Source organism: Musa acuminata, unplaced genomic scaffold (genome assembly GCF_036884655.1).
Source record: "Musa acuminata AAA Group cultivar baxijiao unplaced genomic scaffold, Cavendish_Baxijiao_AAA HiC_scaffold_1059, whole genome shotgun sequence".
NCBI lineage: Eukaryota > Viridiplantae > Streptophyta > Magnoliopsida > Zingiberales > Musaceae > Musa > Musa acuminata.
Window position 1 is genome coordinate 80,753 of NW_027021273.1, and position 16,675 is coordinate 97,427.

The 16,675-nt window shown below is 43.4% G+C and overlaps 2 protein-coding genes and 1 long non-coding RNA gene across 8 annotated transcripts; 1 reads left to right on the forward strand and 2 right to left on the reverse strand.

The window, feature by feature from the left end:
- Positions 1 to 134: 134 nt before the first annotated feature.
- LOC135666000 (uncharacterized) lies at positions 135 to 2,400 on the forward strand. Its single transcript, XR_010509668.1, has 4 exons — positions 135 to 293; positions 376 to 472; positions 1,679 to 1,781; positions 1,984 to 2,400. It is a non-coding gene; the product is annotated as an uncharacterized LOC135666000 (long non-coding RNA).
- Positions 2,401 to 4,562: 2,162 nt separating this feature from the next.
- Positions 4,563 to 12,345, reverse strand: LOC135666016 (lipid phosphate phosphatase 2-like). Of its 5 annotated transcripts, none has more exons than XM_065177508.1 (8): positions 12,141 to 12,345; positions 8,728 to 8,787; positions 8,395 to 8,482; positions 8,189 to 8,298; positions 7,987 to 8,080; positions 5,786 to 5,974; positions 5,624 to 5,683; positions 4,563 to 5,063 (listed from the first exon to the last, which is right to left on the reverse strand). In XM_065177508.1, the coding sequence occupies exons 2-8, from the start codon at positions 8,776 to 8,778 to the stop codon at positions 4,927 to 4,929; spliced, it is 729 nt and encodes a 242-aa protein (XP_065033580.1). In that variant the 5' UTR covers positions 8,779 to 8,787; positions 12,141 to 12,345; the 3' UTR covers positions 4,563 to 4,926. The 5 variants fall into 5 exon arrangements, with proteins under 5 accessions (XP_065033580.1, XP_065033577.1, XP_065033581.1 ...); XM_065177505.1 differs by having other exon boundaries at positions 8,563 to 8,787; positions 12,141 to 12,343; XM_065177509.1 differs by lacking the exon at positions 12,141 to 12,345 and adding an exon at positions 9,579 to 9,742.
- A 1,355-nt stretch (positions 12,346 to 13,700) lies between these two features.
- On the reverse strand, positions 13,701 to 16,174 carry LOC135666014 (protein PAL OF QUIRKY-like). Of its 2 annotated transcripts, XM_065177503.1 has the most exons (3): positions 14,891 to 16,174; positions 14,762 to 14,795; positions 13,701 to 14,689 (listed from the first exon to the last, which is right to left on the reverse strand). In XM_065177503.1, exons 1-3 carry the CDS (start codon positions 16,075 to 16,077, stop codon positions 14,048 to 14,050), a joined length of 1,863 nt encoding a protein of 620 aa, XP_065033575.1. In that variant the 5' UTR covers positions 16,078 to 16,174; the 3' UTR covers positions 13,701 to 14,047. The 2 variants fall into 2 exon arrangements, with proteins under 2 accessions (XP_065033575.1, XP_065033574.1); XM_065177502.1 differs by having other exon boundaries at positions 13,701 to 14,795.
- Positions 16,175 to 16,675: the final 501 nt, after the last annotated feature.

Below are 16,675 nucleotides of genomic sequence, written 5' to 3' on the forward strand. Positions count from 1 at the left end.
CGGACTCATCTTGTAACGAAGGTGTTGACTTAACCGAGCATCATGGTTGGTTGAGTCCCTCGAGACTATGGTGATTCAGAGGTTGAACAGGACGAGAATCACAAGGAGTTGTGATTAAAGAATTATGTTTTGTGAGCCACTTTTGACATTCATTATTTTCTTCACCTTGTGTACAGATTCAGATAACACAAGAAAAGATGCAGTTCGAACAGAGCCGTTATTTTTGGAAGGAGAAGGACGCGTGTATTGGACTCTTGGAGGGTTTTGTAGTAATTCTAAAATTATACTTCAAGGTTTCTCTTCTTAGAATTGCTTTGTTGTCTTTTAAATGTCATAACAGGACAATATTGAAGTCTTGTCTTTAACTTTCTGCAGATATCAGGACTTGGGACTCAGTGATGCTTGAGGATAAATGGTTTACATATGTTGAAGAGGAAAAGAACTCAGTTGAGAGACATATTTCTTCTTCACGGTTGTGATTCTTCCCATGCATTAGTTTCTAATTGCCCTTATTGCTGTCGGCTTTCAGTCTGATCCATGTCTTGTTGCTTTAGATGATATTCTATAGTCCATAAATATCCTTCAGATGATAAGTACCTACGTAGTTGGGTTTGAGTAGCTCCCTTTTGATTGCTTGCTATTTTTTCAGTGAAATTGTGTTCTCAAGTGGACCAGTGAATGGCTAACGGCAATTCTTAATACTTGTTTGATGGAACTTGTGCAGCCTTGATTTCTATTATGGTGGTGTCTATATGCGATAACATATTTCTACTAATTGGCCAAGATTGGTCCGATGATGATGTTTGCCTTAGTAAGTTGAGATGACTGATCATATAGATTTGAGGTAGATGATGTTTGCTTGGTAAATTGAGATGATAGTTTATATACTATGAGGTAGATGTTTCTGATTTATATAGCATGACATTGCGTACAAGTTATGTGAACATTTGAAACGTGAATGTATGTCTTCTGCATTTTGAACAAAGTAAAAAAACTAAGTTTCGAGGTACAAATCGATTGCAGCTTCAACAGTCAGCATAAGGCTCAATTTTCCTAGATTGGGTAATCACTGTCCAACCACAATTTTTTTTATTTGACCATGATCCTGTAACTTCCTTGGGCAGGTTCTGTCTAGAGCCGTGAAGAATTATGAATAGAATTTGGAAGTTAAGCAAAACTAGATTCAAGGCGCTACTATTAGACATTTATTAGTTTACTTAAGAATACATTTTTTATTGTGAATAATAGCTTATATATCATGAACAGGTAGTAAGTGAAGTCATGCTTATCCCATCTTTTTTATTATTCAACATTGAGGTAATAGTTTGAGTACTGAATAGAAATCTAAACACTCTCCGATGGACATTTTGATCTGGTTAACTTATGACTTGAAACACTTTTTGGGGAGAATATCAGTGTTATATGTTTCATCATGAATGCAATCCATGTGCTCTTAGGAACGGGATTAAACAGTTGTGAATATCCCAAATACCCCTTTCTATACCCTTGATGATTTCTGTTGCCAGTCATGTTCTTTTGCATTCTGTGCCATGTTTTTACCTTCTCTGCTTTTTTTTTTATATTTTATTTTATAATAATTTAGATGATTTAATGTTTTAATCTCTTTAATTTTATTAATAAAGTTACTAATGTGGACAATTAGTTGCATACATTACAGGAGGAACTGGAGGCAAAAGATGAGTGGCGGTTTTCTGGAACAAGACTCAGAGGATGTACATTTGAAGTTGAAGCTTGTAACGCATGGTGCAGAATGAGTTCATGTAAGATGAGAATGCAGTTTTTTTTTCCTTTCAACAACGTCCTTGTGTTGCAAATGCGGTGGCTGCTTTTTTTTAATCTATCTAAAGCTGTTCCTCTTGTACTTATTTCTATGTGCATGTGTTTACTTACAAGTTGTCTACAAAAGAGTTTTTTTATTCATGTTATGCTAACGCAGGCTAGCATCTCTAATTTTGACTATAGGTCAATGCAGAATTGGAAGCTCAGTAGACGAGCAATATAATGCAACAACGATTGGAGTGCTGACTGACGGCCAGTTGAATTGCTCTTTACACAAAAGGAATGTGTTGAATTGCTGTTTACACAACAGCAAAGTGACGGTTTTTTTTTTTGTGTGTCAATTTTGGCCAACTTATTTCTTTTTTACACCCGCTATTCTCTGTTGCAATTGTTGCCCTGTAAGCTGAAGCTGCGTTGCTTACCGTAGCGTAGCCAGAAAAGAAAAAGAAAAAATCATCTTTTTTTGTTTTTTTTAATTGGGAGAAACAAAGACCTGCCTCTGCTCTGCTGCCCACTGCTCATGCTTTCTCGGTGCCCTGTTTCTTTTAGGTGACAGCAAAAGCTCAGTTCATGGTCGAAATATAAGCGCACAAGTTGTCATGTGCATGGAAACTTCTGCTGTGGTTGTGCTGATTTCTATTATGCGCGCTTCGAGTGACGTGCGTTGTTTATCTTCTGCCAACTGTTTACAGCCAAAGCCCTTCGCTCTCTTTCTCTCTCTCTCTCTCTCTCTTCCTCTTCACACTGTTTCTTCCTTGACGAAGAAATGAGGTATCGGGCGCTAACGCTATTAATGCGAGTCCACCGTACGAAACTGCCCGACCACGGGAGATGGACGTTGTAGATTCCGATCACCGCAGGTGGAAATAGGGACACGGTATTCTCACCCACGGTGTTAGGACAGCGTACCTTGGGGGTTCGTCGGTTGCGCACCGGGTAAGTTTCGTTCCATTCGCTGAACCCGAAAGGTTATATCAGGGGGGCTCACTAACGAAGTTGGAACGACCTAAATGTGAGATTGAAATTGTGGTCACCGTGGGATACCGTAAAAAGAACACACCGTATGGTTTTTTAGAACAATTTTTTTCGGGGGGCCCACTTCGTCGTCACTTCCTCACGTGGTGAGTCCGCTGCGTGGTCTGCTTAACCTCCTCAGTCATATCTATGGGGGCCCATCAACAAGACTGGGCTTGGGGGAGGTTGGATGGGCCTACTTAAGTTTTAGATTCCGGTCACTCCAGGTGACGATAACAAAACCAAATTTGAGGGTTTGAGGACCAAAAAAAAATTTTTCGGGCCTGTTTGTCTTCTGTTTCCCACGCGGTAAGTTCACGGATCGGTCGTCGTAATCGTGCTTCATGGGCCTGTTTAACTCGAGTCCATAATTACGGGTACAAGGCCCTGTTGAATTCATTTCGACCCTATCCGACCCGGTTCGACGGAGTAGAGGGCACCGGGAGGGAGGGAGGGAGGAGGGGCGGCGGCGGCCACAAGAGCTGGAGGAGGAGGAGGAAGAGGAAGATTTGGCTTCGACATCGGTTCTATTATGAATTTGTTCCTTCTCGGTCATCTCCTTATTCCTTCTCTATTCCTCATCGTGTCCATCTCCATTCATCCTTCTCTTCAATCTTCCTCCTTCCTCCCTTCTTCCGCCTTTCTCTACTCCTCCGCCACCTGCTTTGTCTTTTGTCGGCGGCGTTGGAGAGGGTGGGCACGACTGCTGTGGGAGTCATAGCGGTGGCACTGTTGGGCCGTGGTGGCCGTGCTTCATGGGTCTGTTGGGCTGGTGTGAGCCAGAAGAGGAGGAAGGCGGTCCAACTTTTTTCCGCACCCCCAAACTCGGTTTGCGGCGGAGCGGCCACCGGGAAGGAGGGCGTCGGCTGACGGTGGCGTTAGGCTGGACTGAACCAGTAGAGGAGGAAGGTGGCCACAAGAGCAGGAGGAGGAGGCGGAAGATCGATGTTCATCTCCGGTCATCGTCTATCTCCCTCTTTTTCGCCCTTCTTCCGCCTTCTGGTACTTCACTATCTTCTTCTCACTCTATCATCAGCGGCAAGCTCGAGCGGCGTTACAGACGACGACCACGGGTGGGAAGCAGGAGTCCGTGGCGTGGGCGCCGTTGCGCCGTGGAGCCCGGAAGAGACGGTCGAGCGTCGCGGGAATAACTAATCGATGATGAGGTGCGGTCACTGCAGGTGGGAATAAGAACTGGAAGTCGAACGATTTGGACGGCAAAAACTAATGTTTTCGGGCGTTTTGAAGCCGGACTGGTGTATGGTGAGGTCACGGATGGTATGGTACCCACTGTCTGTGGGTTAAACAAGCCTGGCTCGGATCGACCCATCTCCGCGGCTCTTGTCTCTCTCATTAAATTACAAGCCCAAACGCAAGACTCGAAGGCAGGCGGCGGGGCGCATCTCCATGGGCGGTTTCTTCCGTCCTCGAAGACGTTCGCAGAAGCAGGATATGACATGAAGCAATCCGACGCGAAACGAAGATTTTTCTGCGGGAACAGAGGGCGCGAGCGTCAACCGAAACCGGACATGGAAACCAGGTACACTGACAATTGGGTAGGCTTACCATATCTCCTCAGAGAGTAAAGCACAACAAAAGAAAGTTTAAATCTCCACAAAAACGTCGCAATCATACGGTCACCTATGGTGGCCACACTCGAGATGCGCATGACTAACACTGATAGCCGCCATTCCCAAGTATTATCAAAGAACAAACAAAAAAAAATAAACATGAATGATAACTCACTGTGAAGATAAACCTCCTAATATTATAATGACAATAATATTAACCGATGAGTGCCACATTGTGTACTTTATAAAGAATTACTAGTGAAGGTTGGAGGACTAATACTGGCTGGCTATATCTATTTTGATGATTTCAGGATTTCCACCACACACACACACCTTGTGTTTTCAAGATACCAGACATATCTGCACGAACTACACGATACAAGTCTACCATGTGCATGTAGAACAATGACAGAAGACTTATCTCTAGATCCTGTACATCTACAAGCTGTTCGGAAGTGGCTCATTGTGACAATCTGAAGTGAGATCTTAGCATCTGGGATCAGACTCGTGTCCCACGACAGGGTTGAACCTATATGTTGATCTAAACTTGTTGTCGGGTATAGATGTAACCAGCTTCGGCCTCCAATGACCTAATACTGAGAGGATTTGCAGCATGAGTCATCCGAGTATTACTCTGTGTATCTGCCAACGTTTGGAAATATGCATGCGGGCCCCAACCTGCACAATAAGAATCAAACGTTAAAAGCTTCCAATGACCAACATGTATGTCAGGGCTATCCTGAATCCATTTCACAAAATAAAACATGTAACAAAATGTATTAACTACACTGGCATTTGATCGAACGGACCACACACCATATATCAACTTTCAAGATGTATCATAAGAAATTACCATGAGCTCATGCACCAGAGTATCAAATCATTGTACTGTGTAATAATGGTGTTTACACCATTGATAATGTATGTTCCACAGGTATCATATAATGAATGTATCCTATAATAGAGTTTCCATAAGCAGTCCTGATGTCCCGGACAAGGATAACGGACATGGCCGGTTGGAAACTGTAGTTGTTTTTCCTAGGGGTTGGTACCTAACTTTTCTTCTAAGAGGGTGAGACAACATTTGACAGTAAAAATCAAGATAATTATGAAGTTCAGCGGGTTAAAATCATTTTCCCTGGCAACACTAAAGATCTCTTCAATCTCAAATTGCTCGAGTACCATAAATCATACCAAAATAGAACAAAGAAAATGAAAGTGAGGGGATTCGTGAGCACCATTTGTATCATGTGGTGGTGGGAAGAACTGCAGATAACAAAACGAAGCAACTATCAGTCCTGCAAAAAAGAAATGGAAAACAAAGGAAGAGTTATATAATTGGCATCAACAAAACAAACATTTACATTAAATCCATTATGATATAGCCTAACAATACAAACCTAAAGAACCACCAGCAAACACATCTTGCCAATGATGCCAATAGTCATCCACTCGAGAAATCGCCACAAGAGATGCACAAAGTAGGGGAAATAATACAATGCAGAGTTTTGCAATGTGGCCCCTTCTATCAAAAGCTTGGATTTTCCCTGCAAGGTACCATGAAAGAAATCCTAGTCCTGCAAAAGACCCTGAGTGCACATGGGCTTGATGAGTAGAACAACAAGTTTGCATGAATTTCTGTGATAAATTTTTTGCGCATTCTCCAATAAGCAACAAGTTTACTGGCATCTACAAAATGTAGCTGCAGAAAATTTGATTCTACAAGCACTAGAAGAATTAAGTAACATAATGAGTAAACAAATTCTAGCCACAAAGCGGCTGACTACGGGTTGTTAAGCTCCAGTTCTTTTGTGGTTCGAATTGTTCATTGAGTTAAAGCTTACTACATATGCATCAAATGAATTTTTAGACATGAATCCAAGTGTATACTAACCTAGTAGAATCGAACATGGTTGGCAGCGCAGCATATAAACATATTTAATCAATTAGAAAATGAGATTGCTTTGACAATAAAAAATTAGAGCACAAAGAATTTTAACTTAGAACTCCAAGAATTTTATCTCCCTATTTTTCTATTAGTCTTTCGATAGTTACCTCCCACTATTTTTCTATAAAAGATCAATAGTAAAAAAATGCACCACCTTAAGGATTTTTGCCCAACACTCCAAATAAGTTGAAGTTACTAACTTCACAAGTTGAAGTTAGTAATAAAATGATACCTATCAAGTCATGGCAACTAAAACTAGAGGGAATAGGTCTGGTGCCCTTCCTGATCACACCCAATCTAAGTAAAACCACCATTGTTTGCTTGATCAGCTGATTGTGATATGACCCAGCCCAGAACTGGAATCAACCAGGAGTGGCCATGTTATGGTCAATTTATTGGCCTTAAACTGGCTGGTAACTGAAACTAAAACAGAAATCCAGGTTGATTCCAGGTGAACCCAAGAAAGAAGATAGGAGAAAGGAAGGCATGGAGAGGAAATTGAGAAGAAAAGAATCTTGCTAGTGAATTTGGAGGATATGAGATTTCAGCATTTGCATTCATGTGAAGCCTTAAGCCTTTTTCCATCTAGTACTATTAACTTAAATAGATTTGTATTGTATACTAAGCATACAACATGCATGCATTTGGTTAGTTCATAATATTATCTTTGAGATTATGAACAGATCAGTTTAATAGAAAATAAAAAAATATATGCAGATCAAATTCTAATTCGATAATAAACGATGTTTCAGTACATTAACTGGGCATGCTTTAATTTGTGAAAGAATATGACAAACTAAACCTCAGTACTTGGTTAATCTAATGCATTGTCAAGCTTAATTTACAAAATGCTATTAAAAGAGAAAGATTTTTCTAGTAATAAATTACCATTAAATAAATATCTTCAGATATTCCATAAAGATACCATTGGTGATGGCAATATCAAATCATTCCATATTGTTCCCGATAAGCTTGTATACAGTTACCAAAAACAAACACCTTGTTGAGCTATCAGGCAAACGAGAGGACCTAAAACCTGTCACCATGTGGTAGTCACAAGAAGCGAGGATTTGAATGTCTCATGCGACTAATAATCATAACCCAAGTGTAAAAACACGTGACCATGCCCACGAAAAGGGCATATGGAGCGATAATTGACTTCAAATTATGATGCATCGACAGTTAGCCCAATCTCACTGGGTCCACCAATACAAACATAGGTGCAGTCCTACACTTGCTCATGTACCCAATTTGTTGCAACCAGATCCTAAACTAATACTGCAAAGATGCTCTCAGAATATGGGTACTGACACCTGTGTTGCCTATTTGTTAAATACTATTCACATGGCATGCTATATTCCATGTGAACTAATTAGGGGTCTCACACCTGTGTTGCCTATATTATATTACAGGAAATAAAACAGTGACATTATAAGCGATTGAAGCTACAGATAATTGAACAGTTGCAGAAAAAGTATCTCATGCATGACAAATTTTTTGATGTTTTCTTGAACTTGAGATATTTACATCAGAAGGATAAAAAAACTGGAAGAAATCTCTGTGTGTGTCTAGTAGCATTATCCTTTTCAAAAGTTTCAAAAGCTGAAGATACGATCAAGAAACTATAATGAGTTTTACTGCTGCATCACTTACATGAGGAGTGGCCACTAGGAAAACTTTTGTGTCCTTCCTTTATAACATTGTTTTCTCCATTGCATATAACATTTGTTGTGACATTGTCATAAACCTACAGGCATGTGTATCAGCAAATACTGATGAGTTTTATGCAATACACAGTGGTGAATACAGATATGGGTTTCTAGGTCAAGGACAAAGGAAATAAATTATAAACCACCTCTTTTCCATCAGGAAAACAGCGCCAAAAGAAGTCAGGTCGAGGTCGGCCTACTGCATCCTTAATGGCATCTGTTATCACCCCAGTAATGAGCACAGAGTACAGGAGACCTGCACATACATGTTGCCAATAGACTGTTTAATCCACCTTGTACTGAGAAGAAAACTTGCTCTACGCCTGAAACGATACAAAGATAGTAGACAAACCCAGGATCGCATGATGCAAATCGTATACATCCCTTCTTCTGAAGTAAATTGCAAGAAAGATTACAAAAGGCAAGATAATCCCAATCACCTGTAATAATGCAAATTGTGATGGGTACGTCATCCATAAGAAAGTTACGTAAAATATCAAAATTCCAAAGAAGAGCATACTGGAACAGCCCAAAATGGCACCGTGTTACTTTTCAGTGGGTATTTCAGATCAGTCATCATGTCTCTCCCCACAAAACGATGAAATGGTTCTATAACATTCAATATGACTTCTATTACAACAAGAAGTAGTAGTATTATCCAGTCATGCATGTGGAATCTTGCAACCTTCACCCCATGAGATTGCACCGTGTGAGCACCCAACTGTATATCCGCCATTGTCTTTCCCTGGAATTGACATGAACAATTTCTTCAGCAAATAATGTCAGCATGGCCTACAAACTCTAGTAAATTGCAACAAGAGCAATATAAAGTGGTTGCCGATGGAAGGACAATAGATGGTCATAGAGTAATACATGGTTCCAAGATCATGCAAATTGATGCGAATGAAGATGCATCAGTCATATGCATTATTTTGCTGCACGAGAGCAAACCAAGGACGAAACAATCATGCCAAGTTTGGTACAAAAGGATGCCTTTCTTTCTTGCACCTAGTGGCCTGCTCTATAGGTTCAACGTGGGACATGGGATGCCAGATACCTTTCCCTGTCTTCATCAATGTAAGATACATTGCTACCATCGACGCATCCAACAATGCTTTTAAGGAGACGAGATCACCATAACATCAAGGCGAGTAATTAGAAAAAGTAATAACTAGAAAGAATTCTCCGGTCCTAGACTGGATGGATCATTTACATCGAGAGGAGATCAGGGTTCCGCATATCAACTCAGCCATTGATGTCATCTCCGCCAAACCTCTACAAGACTCCGCAGTCCCGTGATCATCTTCCCATTGAGTCCCCCGTGACATCAGTAACACTGGAGGCAACTTCAGTCGCGGAGCACGGATTCAGTTTCGAGAACACAGAAATCGTTGGCCACCGGTGGGCAAAATGATTCGAGAAAGAGAAGAACAAAACAAGAAAATCACAGGAGGAGAGGGAAAAGATGAACGAAGCGGATGAAAGAGATGAACTTGACTTAACGACGACCCCAGGAGAAATGAAATGACCTTTCACCTCAGAGCGGCCTCCAAGAAAGGAGAGAAATGATAGAGAGGAGAGAGGCGTGTCGAGGCGTCCACTTGGCACTAGGAAGTTGTAGGGAGTGGGTGATGTTCAGATTGGAAGGGCCTCTTTCCTGCGCTGGGGGCCGTGATTGGCTGGAACAGCTGGACTATGGAGGATAAGCGAATCAAGAACCAGACAGATATAGAGAGAGAGAGAGATGGAAGACGGGTGGAGTCCCGTCTCATCCACATTCCAAAGAGAGGGTCCCGGTTTAAATGAGCTTCTGTAAAAAAAAGATGCAGGGTGCAGGGTGTGGGCCCCTAAGATCAACATACATTTGCTACATCAATCCATGGAACACGAAGAGCCTACTCTGTCACATGGATGCGGTGGTCATACAGAACGACGCACTTCTATTGCGAGCACAGCTTGCTTAGTGACTTGGCACCGCCCGAACCGTTCGATGCAAAAAGAAAACAAAAACCAGACTTCCTGCAGAAGCCGTACGCGCAATTGGCGTGGTTTGTATCAGCGCGGACGCCGCACCCGTTTGCCTCGACCAGGTGTCCTAAGATAGGGAACGCCGTTTTCCCACGCACGGAGAAGGACCCGCGTGGTTGAGACCCACGCACGACACCATTGGCCAACAGCCGCGTGAACCACACGTGACGGTGAACCATCCGCCAAAGACATGATCCAAATATTTATTTGGTCCATTCTTTGTATGTAAGACACCAAAGGGTACAAAAGAGCACAAATAAGAAACATAATGCAGAGAGATCACAGCCACGTAGAGAGCATCCAAAGTGTAGCCTTTACTATTCTAAACAGTAGAAAGAAAGTATCATTCTGAGTCTAGATCCCTGTATCGATCGAGTTATTTATAACTTAACAGAGAGAGCCAAGAATTAAGTTTCAGAAAAAAAAGTGAAGAATTAAGTTCTCATAAGAAGGGTTATCCTAAGACAGCAGCTGAAACCTTTAAATTGGTTTGACACAGGAAGGATAAACACTCCAACAAGATCAGTATGCCAATGACTTCCATCAGATGATTACATCTTGAAGAATTGCCTTTTTCATGCACTGTGAACCACAAGTGCCACACTAGATTGCTGCACTTGTATTGTGTGGACCTGTTGCAGGTTCAGGATTGGTTGCTTCTGGCAATGCTCCTTGAAATGTTCCGTGCAGCAATTCTAGCAAATTGATACTAGAAGTTTTGTGAGGACTTACCCTAGAAGTACTTCCAAGCATGAAATGTCAAGTGGAATCCCACTCCACCTATCACTATTCAACCACAATTTATTGTGTTTGTAGGATCTTTAAGATATTTCCTTTCACCACTAATCTGAACTGACTCACCTTGCTTAATTGATGCATCTACATGTTCCTAACTGTTGATGAACATAAAATATAGCATTTTTGACACATCTGCAACACCTTCAATGCCTTCCTCGTTTTATCCATAATCTACACCGCAAACTTTTCATGAATAGAAAATATAGCATTCTGATCTACAGTCCATAGCTAGGCTTTACAGCATCCTGAGGATGTCTCCATGTCTCAGACTTTGACACCAAGCTCTACAATTAAATTTTGTATCTATATGCCTCAGTATAAGCACCTAGGATTGTTCTTTCAAAGAAACTAAAACCCATCTAGCAAGTGGCTCCTTCATTATTTACACTTTTCCTCTATTTTTCAGAGTATTTTCCAACACCAGTTGGTCGCTGTCGTGTTTTGCGCTAATTTTTGTAGCATAATGTAACCTCTACTACCTACCTCAAAAGATCCCAGGCAACTCTTAAGATATTCATGACACAGATGCCACTAGAATTTGATCTTTATCTACTTCACCCTAGGCATCCAATGCTTCAGTAGAATTTGAACTCACCTTCACCTAGCAGCTTTATACAATGACCATAATGATGAGCTTGGCCAAAACATATACTAACAATTTCAATAATTCGCAGGATCAATTACATATATTTGAGGCTTCCGCCAAGGCAATCTTGTGGACGAAGCTTAAGATTGTTGTTTCAGATTGAAAAGCTGACCTAGACGCATTTTTCTTGTCGTTGTCACTTCCCCTACTAATACTAGCAAGTTTAGTAAATCGCTCATTCTGCTGATCAGATTGCACCAAACCAATGGTTGCTTATGGTTGAGGGTATCACCTTAGGATGAAAGGTATTCAGCAATGAGTCAAGAGGGGATATTTCACATAAACACTTAAACCCCAAGAAGGAACGAACGTCTCAGACATCCAAGTTAGGGTTTCTACTTTCTATCAACTGCAAGAAACTTGTGCGACGACAATAAACTGACAAACGATGGTTCGACAACCAAGAATCCAGCATTTCTTGCAATTCCTGCTGCAAGCTCACCCAACCAAAACCTATCAACAGATGCCACTCGTTTCCCTCCCTACTTCTCCGATCCATAGTTAAATTGAAACGGAAGAGGAACAAAGACTTGGTTCATCTTCACCACTACAATAACCCACTCAAGAAATCAATCGTTGAAAAGAACAGGATTTAAAGAAGGGAAATCAGACAACGGAAAGCTTACCAAGAACCTTGTGCTCGAACGAGATCGCACACCGCAACGAGCTTAGGAGGCTCTTGGATGCTGCCAATTAGTAAAGTGGAGCGGAAAGCAAAGGGAAAGGAAAGGGATGTTTCTGAGTACGCTCAGCGTTCCGAGACCAAGACAAGCGACAGCCACAAAAGGAGAGAGAGAGAGAGAGAGAGCAAACGGAACGGGGAGAAATTGATTTGACGAGGCGGAAAGAAGAGCGCGCTCATAAGAAGCCCTCCGTCGGAGTTCCTCAATTGGGTTCGTCGCCTTCGTCGTGCACTCGGAGCCCAATGGGCTCAATCAGAGCCCAATTGGATGGTTTTATTTATTGAATTAACTAGTGATGCCGATGAAAGGACTTTAAGATCAAAAGTAGTTTCCATTGGAGTCCATGAATTATATATATATATATATATATATATATAAAGAGAGAGAGAGAGAGAGAGAGAGAGGGGTCATTTATAAATACAATGTGAAGGCATGAACATCGAGTTTGAATATGAATAGAGCAGAAGATGGAGCTTTGCATTATATATGAATAGTGCCTACTTAGGTTATAGTTAATGGAGCATTCCATGTTATCCCTCCATAGCTGCTAAAAGAACAAGAACAAAAAACATCTACCAGAATAAGGGCAGAACTGCTGCAAGCCAAGTCCAATAAGTATTCAGCACATGAACAACAACAGAAAACATCTACCAGAATAAGGGCAGAGCTGCTGTAAGCCAAGTCCAATAAGTACTCGGCGTTTCTCCATCGCATCCCCAAGTGCAAGGCAGAATCTGAATGCATGGTATACAACCCAGTACCAAGTGCCAGAAGACAAGGCATCATGCCTTACAACTTGACCTTCTCCTACAGGAGTTTGAACAATTTGATACCTCACCACAAGGGATAGCTGCATCAAACCAGGTTCTCTAGACAACAAAAGTTTGATATAGTAGCTTTTTCATACAAAACAGTAGGATGGATAGACTCAATTAGACTTCTCCTGTTTCTTCTTAAACTAGGTTTGCTGTTATATAGAACACAAGTGATTCTTTTAAAGCTGAATTCACCCTCCAACAAAGAAAGAAGAAATATTTAAACCATTAATATTAATTAAGCTGTGATCAGCTCCTTATTTATAAGGTTATACAGATAATAAAAAGAATGCTTACTATCTAAGAATCTTGCTGCCAGCAATGGCATAGTCAAATCACATAATGTCAATAACAATTAAAGGGCAGATCGAACATTGGACCTTCTTATTTGAAGAAAGCAAATCAGAGTAGTTAAGCAACTAGTGTTTTTGTATAACTTGGACCAACCCACATCTACAAATTGCAAGGATTGAAAGACCATAGATTGTGAACAAAACATCAGAGCATGAAGCAACAAAGAACGGCATCATCTCATTCGAGGGAATAGCTATTCTAATAATCACATCATTATTACTTGTCAAGTAGATAGGAGCATAATTAGTACGAGAACATCTCATTCAAAAGAGAATAAAGACAAACAAATAATATTTTCTTCTCAAAAAAAGTAAATTTTCTTATATACAAGAAGTTCAATCAAGCAGTGCTGTAACTTTATTCTAATATAACAATAATAATAGCAAAGCAGTCTTCTATTCAAAGAGAAAGATACTATGACACCATGACTCAAGGAAGATCCCTGAAACTATTGACAGGATAAACACGAGCATACATCCATTACCTTTATTCCTATCACAAGAACAGACATACAACACAAAGACACACAAGCCAAGCACTAAACAACATATTAAATGAGAACACACAATTAGCATGGTTCATAAGTAATAAGATTGCCAAAGACAATTAAGAGCTTACTGCAGTTCCCTTCACCTCCACCCAAAGCCTTTTTCTTTCTATTACGAGGGGACCGACCAGTGTTCATGATGCTCGGGATGCGTTCGAATCTTCGGAAGCAGCCACATCAGGAATTACAGTTGTGGAGCTCAATGTCTGATACTGCAGGGTGTGTGCCGGATGTGAAGAGGCCTGCGAGTAGTACATCTGGGGATGCCCAGAAGCAGCAGCGACTTCATAACCATAATTAGCCATTGCTGCAGGGGACTGAGAAAGGTGGGGTTGCTGCATTACATGATACCCTGTTCCGGCATAGGCATGAGCTTGGTTGGAAGGTACAGAGATCAGTTGTGGCTGCAATGCAGCAGGTGCAGGTCCCGGGGCAGCTGCCCTGTACAAACTCGGTGGCAAGTCAGGCTTCGTCGGAACTCCCGGAACTGGCACAGCCAGCATTCCAGATGATGGTACGGAATTGGGATCCGCCAAATTGGGCTGAACTGCAGCCAAAGGATATGGCACGGGGTGACCAACAGGCATGTAGTACAATTGAAGCTGGGGGTCGAATGGATGCGCTTGCGGCGATTGCTGCGTCGGGTGGGCTGCAGTAGGGTAGTAGGAAGGCATGGTGGCCGCTGGGTGGTGGATGTAGTGGGGATTCCTGGGAATGAACTGTGGTTGCTGTTGATATAGGTGGGGATGGAATTGTTGCTGCTGGAGTTGCTCCGTCTGCATAACAGGCAATACATGACCGGGAGCATCAGTAGGCAATGGATCACGATAGCTAAGATCAGAAGAGACCTTCGGATCAGAATTCGGATTCAAGTACGTAGGCCTGGATGAAGAATTCAGAGTAAAATTCATCAAATTTTCAGTAAAAAGCCACAACTTTTTTGACATAAAAGCGCCAAAGATCAAGAAAGACGATACCTTGACGCTGGATCCAAGGCGGTAGCACCGATGTGGGTGGGTTTTGGAGGTTGCGGTAGCTTACGGAGCCCAGCGTGCCCGGACCTCTCGTCATCGGAGAAGACCCTATTGAAGTTTTCAGTGGCGGAGATGGTAGGAGAGGAAGCAGAGTCAGTCGGGAGAGGGTTAGGCGGAGGTGGCCGCTGGGGTGCATAGATTGGTTCTTTGAAACCCTCGTTAGGTCTCTGGCTGGTGGCCGAGTCGGGTGAGAGGCGCATGTGGGCCAAGTGGTCGTCAAGGCCGGCGATGCGGTGATCCGCGGGGCGGTCATCTGTGGGGACAGGGATAGGTGGGAGATTAGAGAGGGATGGAGCCGAAGAGGTGGACCCGAAGGAGGAAGACTTATCGAGCATTAGCGAATCGGGGACAGAGTGAGCCTCATGGCCATGGCGGCCGAGCTTGCACGACGAGTCCGGGCGGTGGAGACCGAGTTGCTCTGGCTCCCGGTGGGCGCCGCCGCCGCCGCCGCTGCGAGAGTGAACGGAGGAGTTGTCCTCGAGGCCGAGGATGCCGTTGATGGAGGCGGAGTCCGCGGAGAAGTCACGGGGGAGGCCATCCATGCCCATGCAGCCAATCGCGCTATTGAGGGCGTCGACGAACCACGTCTCCGACTTTGACTCGTCCAACAACGACCCGATCGTGGACGAATGCTCCGACTCCGGCATCGACGGGAACAGGAACAGCCGGAGTCGGGGGGAACGGGTCGAGCCGCCGGCGCCGCCGCCCGCGGCGGCAGAGATGCGATCGAACTCCTCGATCATGTTCTCGAGGTCCTCGTCGGTGGCGACGGAGATGAGGGAGTCGAGGTCCTCGTTGGGGAGCTGGTACTTGAGGGAGAAGGGGAGACCGCCGAGGAGGTCCCGGGAGAGCTTGGCGGTGAGGTCAGCGAGGGAGGAGTTGCGGTCGACGACGACCATGCGGGTCTCGCCGCCGAGATAACAGAGGGCCCTGTCGGTGGGGCGGGGGACGATGCGGCCTCCGTAGCTGCACATCAGCCGGAGGCGCGGCGACATCGCCGCGACGGCAGACGAAGAGAACGGTTCGTCCCAGGAGTCGCCGCCTCGAGAGCGAGGGGAGGAGTCGACGGAGGCCGCATAGCCTGGGGCGACGCCTCCTTCGGAGATGGCCGTCGCCGCCGGTTCCGTCATCGCAGTGCGCGAGGTGAGGAAGGGATCGCCCAGCCCGGATCGAGTCACGGAGATTGGGGTTTGGGGTTTGGGATAGGAAGGGGGAAGAAATGGGGGAGAGAAGTTGTGGGACTGAAGTTACGTCCGACAAGTAGACGTGGCGTACGTCAACGGGGCGATGCCAGCGGTGGGGTCGCGTCCAAAATCGGAACACGGAAAAGGTCTTTCTTTTCTTTTTTTCGACATTTAATTTCTTTTTATTGGCCCCCGTAAGTCCAATTCCCAAATGCAACAGCCGTCCGATCCGACGGCTGGGCTGGAATCCAAAAGCCTTAATGACCGCTCAACCGCGATAAGGTCCCAAATTCGAGCTCTCTTTTTCCTGTTTTAATGATTGCTACTGCATTAAGTTTCCATCAAAGCCAATGTTTTGTTACGGACAGTAGTAATAACAGCATGGTTTTTCGATGAGTTTAATTTCAGGGAAAGTTAGTTGTTTGGTGAAATAAAATGCATTTAATATAGTATATAATGGAGTGAGAGACCAGAAGAGTTGTTCCAAATTAATGGTGACTGAGACCGTCCACCACGCTTCAGTTGCTCTCTCAGTAATATAAGC

Coding starts and splice junctions, on each gene's coding strand:
- LOC135666016 (XM_065177505.1), bottom strand. CDS start 8,778: ATGGCGGATATACAGTTGGGTGCTCACACGGTGCAATCTCATGGGGTG. Junction 8,483..8,562: donor TGCCATTTTGGGCTGTTCCA/GTATGCTCTTCT, acceptor GCATTATTACAG/GTGATTGGGATTATCTTGCC. Junction 5,975..7,986: donor TCCTAGTGGCCACTCCTCAT/GTAAGTGATGCA, acceptor ATGTGCACTCAG/GGTCTTTTGCAGGACTAGGA.
- LOC135666014 (XM_065177502.1), bottom strand. CDS start 16,077: ATGACGGAACCGGCGGCGACGGCCATCTCCGAAGGAGGCGTCGCCCCA. Junction 14,796..14,890: donor GCCTTGGATCCAGCGTCAAG/GTATCGTCTTTC, acceptor TTCTTCATCCAG/GCCTACGTACTTGAATCCGA.